The 3,821-nt window shown below is 31.4% G+C and overlaps 1 protein-coding gene across 1 annotated transcript; it reads left to right on the top strand.

Annotated features, from left to right (window-relative positions):
• Positions 1-1,083, top strand: LOC101214345 (DTW domain-containing protein 2). The gene has a single exon (XM_004149352.3). The coding sequence runs from the start codon at positions 167-169 to the stop codon at positions 905-907; it is 741 nt and encodes a 246-aa protein (XP_004149400.1). The 5' UTR covers positions 1-166; the 3' UTR covers positions 908-1,083.
• Positions 1,084-3,821: the final 2,738 nt, after the last annotated feature.

Here is a 3,821-nt window from a genome sequence, read left to right as displayed (position 1 = left end):
TTTATATATATATAAGAGTTTTGATTGTATAATAAGATTTCAAATTAGATTGTTTTTCATTTTTCAACGGAACTTAACAGCAAACACCCCTTAGATCCTATCATGCCTTACCCTAAAAGGATCCTAGTGGAAGCATCATTCAAACGACATCGTTTTCTCCAAAGGCATGGAGTCAAGAAACAACCACGACTTAGCCGCCGGATATTCGTCGTCGTCCACGCCACCTCGGCGGTCAATTTGCTCTAATTGCAACCGTCCACAACCAGTCTGCCTCTGCAAATTCCTTCCATCTCCACCAATCGCAACAAAAACAAAAATCATCATACTACAACATCCTCACGAATCACAACACAAGCTCTCCACTACACCAATCCTCACCAAATGCCTCCTCAACGCAACCACCATCGTCAATCGCCGCCTCAAGCCCGGTCTCTCCAAACTCCTCGACCAATCCCCTCACGCTGTCTTCCTTTTCCCGCCTACACCTCACTCCTCGCCGCCCATCAACATCTCGGATCTAAACATAACTGAAGATCTGGTCCTAATAGCGTTCGACGGAACGTGGAAACATGCGAAGGAGATGGTGCGATCGAGCGAGGAGTATCTGTCGAGGTTTGCGAGGAGAGTTTGTTTGGACATCGATGAGAGTGTTGAAGGCGGAAGCATATTTGATTCGGAGTTGATTCTGAGGAAGGAACCGCACGGCGGATGTGTTAGTACGATGGAGGCGGTGGCGAGGTGTTTGAGAGTGATGGAGTTGGATGGGGCGGCGGTTGAGGAGAAATTGATTGGGGTTTTGAGGGAAATGGTTAGGTTACAAGCTGGGTTTTTGAAGCCCATGAATCCTAGGCCCAAATTGCTTAAGAGTTTGAAGAAGCAAACGAGTGTGACGGAGGATGAAAATTAAAAAAGTTTTTTGAATTTTTGTTTTCCCTTAGGTTTCAATTACAATTTTGTATTTATTCCTTTTTTTTTTTCCCCTTCCTATTTACCCCTTAACATATTTTAGTCCGGATTTTACTATTTGGAAATGTTTAATGGATTGAGTTTGCAATGCAACAAAAATTCATATTGGATTGAATATTTCGAGTTCAATTTTTAATAATAATTTAACTCTCTTTTTCACCGTTTTTGTCTTCTACAATTTCATTTTCGATTTGTTTTCGACTCCTCTAATTTCCAAAATTTATGTTCTACCTTTCCAAAAACTACGGTGAAAGAGATGATTACTAATATATGAAAAGTGTTCTACATGTACAAACAAAAACACTCTTAATTAGATAATATTTGAAGAATACATAATTTTTCACATGCAAACACATTAGGCTCGCGTAACTTCAATGTTCTTATGATGAATTGAATGATTAACTTCAATGTTCACGGTCAAATTGGACATAACAACACAAAAGAGTGACTTAACCTAAAAACACGAACATGAAATCTTGACAAGAAAGGCAATCCAAAAAATGAAAGAATCCAACATGATTTATTTTATAACATGAAATACAACTGTTGTCAAAAAATTTATCTTTTATAAATGTAAATTGTACATTTGTGAATATTAAAATTCAAAATTTTGTATGATTAATTATATGTAATTCAACTCTCACCCTCATATATAAGGTGTTTGATTTCCTCAATTCAAATAGTAAATGTAAGAGTTGCAAGGAATTATTATTTTTAATTAAAAGAGGAAAGCAAAAGCGTTTAGCATCAACATTTATTTTACATATATTTGGAGTATGAATGGGTGAAAATAGTTAGATCAATTCATTGTGATCTATAAAAAGGGAAGGGTGTTATTAATGTGCGGACTAAAATACATAAAAATTTTGTCAAGTTGCACCTAACAACAAAAATTTAGCTCAATTAGCACTTGTATGTTTTAAAAACAAGAGTTTAAAAACAAAACTTTTTCGAAAAAAAGTGTATCCTACTTTTTTTAAATATATATATATATAGCAATTTAGAAATGGTAGGTGAGATTCTAACTTAAACTCGAATTTTAAATATGATATTTCTGACAAGAGCTTAGTTCAACTAACATATATATGTATAGAAGATCAACCGATTTTGTTTTCAAATTCTACTTTCAATTTTTACGAAAGAGAATGTGCTTGATATATTGTATTTATAAATAAAAATAATAATTATAACTAGTTGACTATAAATTATCAATTAATTAGTTTATAAACATGTTATCTTTTTAGTATATTATTATTTTGTAATATTTCATTTATAATACATACATATTAATTTTGATTAAAAACTTACTCAATGAATTTTTACAAAAGTGACCATTTTGTCGATGTAGATGTAATAATGTAGTTACTATACTTTCAATTATGTAACAATTTAATCCCTAAGTAGGAGTAACACTTTAGTCCATACACTTTAAAATATAACAATTTGGTATATAGTGTAGAAATTAGTGTTTAAGATTTAATAAAATTTGTTGCATTAATAATGCGTAAACTAATCAGAGAAATTCAAAAAAATCCAATAATACGTCAAAGGCACATTTATTAAACTCAATCAATTTAAAAATACGTGAAATACCCATTTTTCTTAAAAAAAAATAAAAATAAATATCTAAGAAGTGAAACAATTTTATATTATCTGAAATTAATAATAGTACTAGAGTCTCTATAGACCCATCGTTCTTAAAAGTAAGTAATGCACGTTTGGAAAAAGTAGGTATTTATCAAATTTAGTCGTTAGATAATATTTTCACACAAAAAAGAAGCAAAAAGAAAAGAGAAGGTAGGGATGAATCTATTACATCTCACTCTTTATCTTTTTTAAGGACACCCCTCTTGGCATAGGGATATATACATATGTCCCACCATTATGAAAAGTCGATATTTGAGAATTATGGAATGGACAATCACAATTGCTTTAGCCTTCCAAACACAAAGTTTCCAATCCATACAAAATTGCATGGCCAACCCCACTCAAGAAGAAAGCAACTCATTTCATATGTTACAACTTACAATCAATGCTCAATTCCACCCTCATCCCTCTTCTACATTTTCAAAACCAACCTAAATCATAATTTAAATAGTACTCTTTTTATTTTAACATTTTCTTTTATGCTCTTTTGCTTTTCGAATCGTTTGTGATGGCAAGTGTTCTGGTTACGCTACCGAAATCTAACTAGCACCAAGTTTTCGAAACTAGGGGTGTAATTGGGTCGGGTCAAGTCGTTTTTTTTCAAAACCGACTCAACCTGAAGGAAAGATATTGTAATGAGAAATGTTGGACCTCTTCTTCCTTTTTCTTTTTTTGTGATGCTAAATTCCAAAGAAAGTAAGTATCGTAATGTTAAACGATGTTAGAGGCTGTGATTCTAAATATACATAAATATGTATTTTTTATTATTCTACATACTAAATTTTAAATTCTAAATAAATCATAACTAACATAAATATGCATAAATTCCAAATTCTAAATGATTCTAAATATATATGCATAAATTCCATCACAAGTTTACATAATATTTTTGTGATAACATAAATTTCTAAATTCTAATTGCACGTTTGACCAAGAATGAACATCGTTCTTAAACTTGTATAGTAAATCACAGAAAATGTATTTTCAATTTACATAAATCATACATAACATTCACTTTGGCTTACAATTAAATCAATTTGTCTATGTTATACCTTGTTCTGATTGAAGTAATGAAATTTCCATAGCAGAAGCAAATGAGCATCGTGCAAATGAAATTCAATTTGAAAAAAAAAACAGAGAAAACAAAAGTAAAAACTTAGAATGCTTCTAAGGAGAAAAAGAAAAAAAAATCTAATATTTGTAAAAGA

This window comes from Cucumis sativus, chromosome 4 (genome assembly GCF_000004075.3).
Source record: "Cucumis sativus cultivar 9930 chromosome 4, Cucumber_9930_V3, whole genome shotgun sequence".
Lineage (NCBI taxonomy): Eukaryota > Viridiplantae > Streptophyta > Magnoliopsida > Cucurbitales > Cucurbitaceae > Cucumis > Cucumis sativus.
Note: the sequence above shows the minus strand (reverse complement) of the source record. Positions and strands in the feature narration are given on the sequence as shown.

Coding starts and splice junctions, on each gene's coding strand:
- LOC101214345 (XM_004149352.3), top strand. CDS start 167: ATGGAGTCAAGAAACAACCACGACTTAGCCGCCGGATATTCGTCGTCG.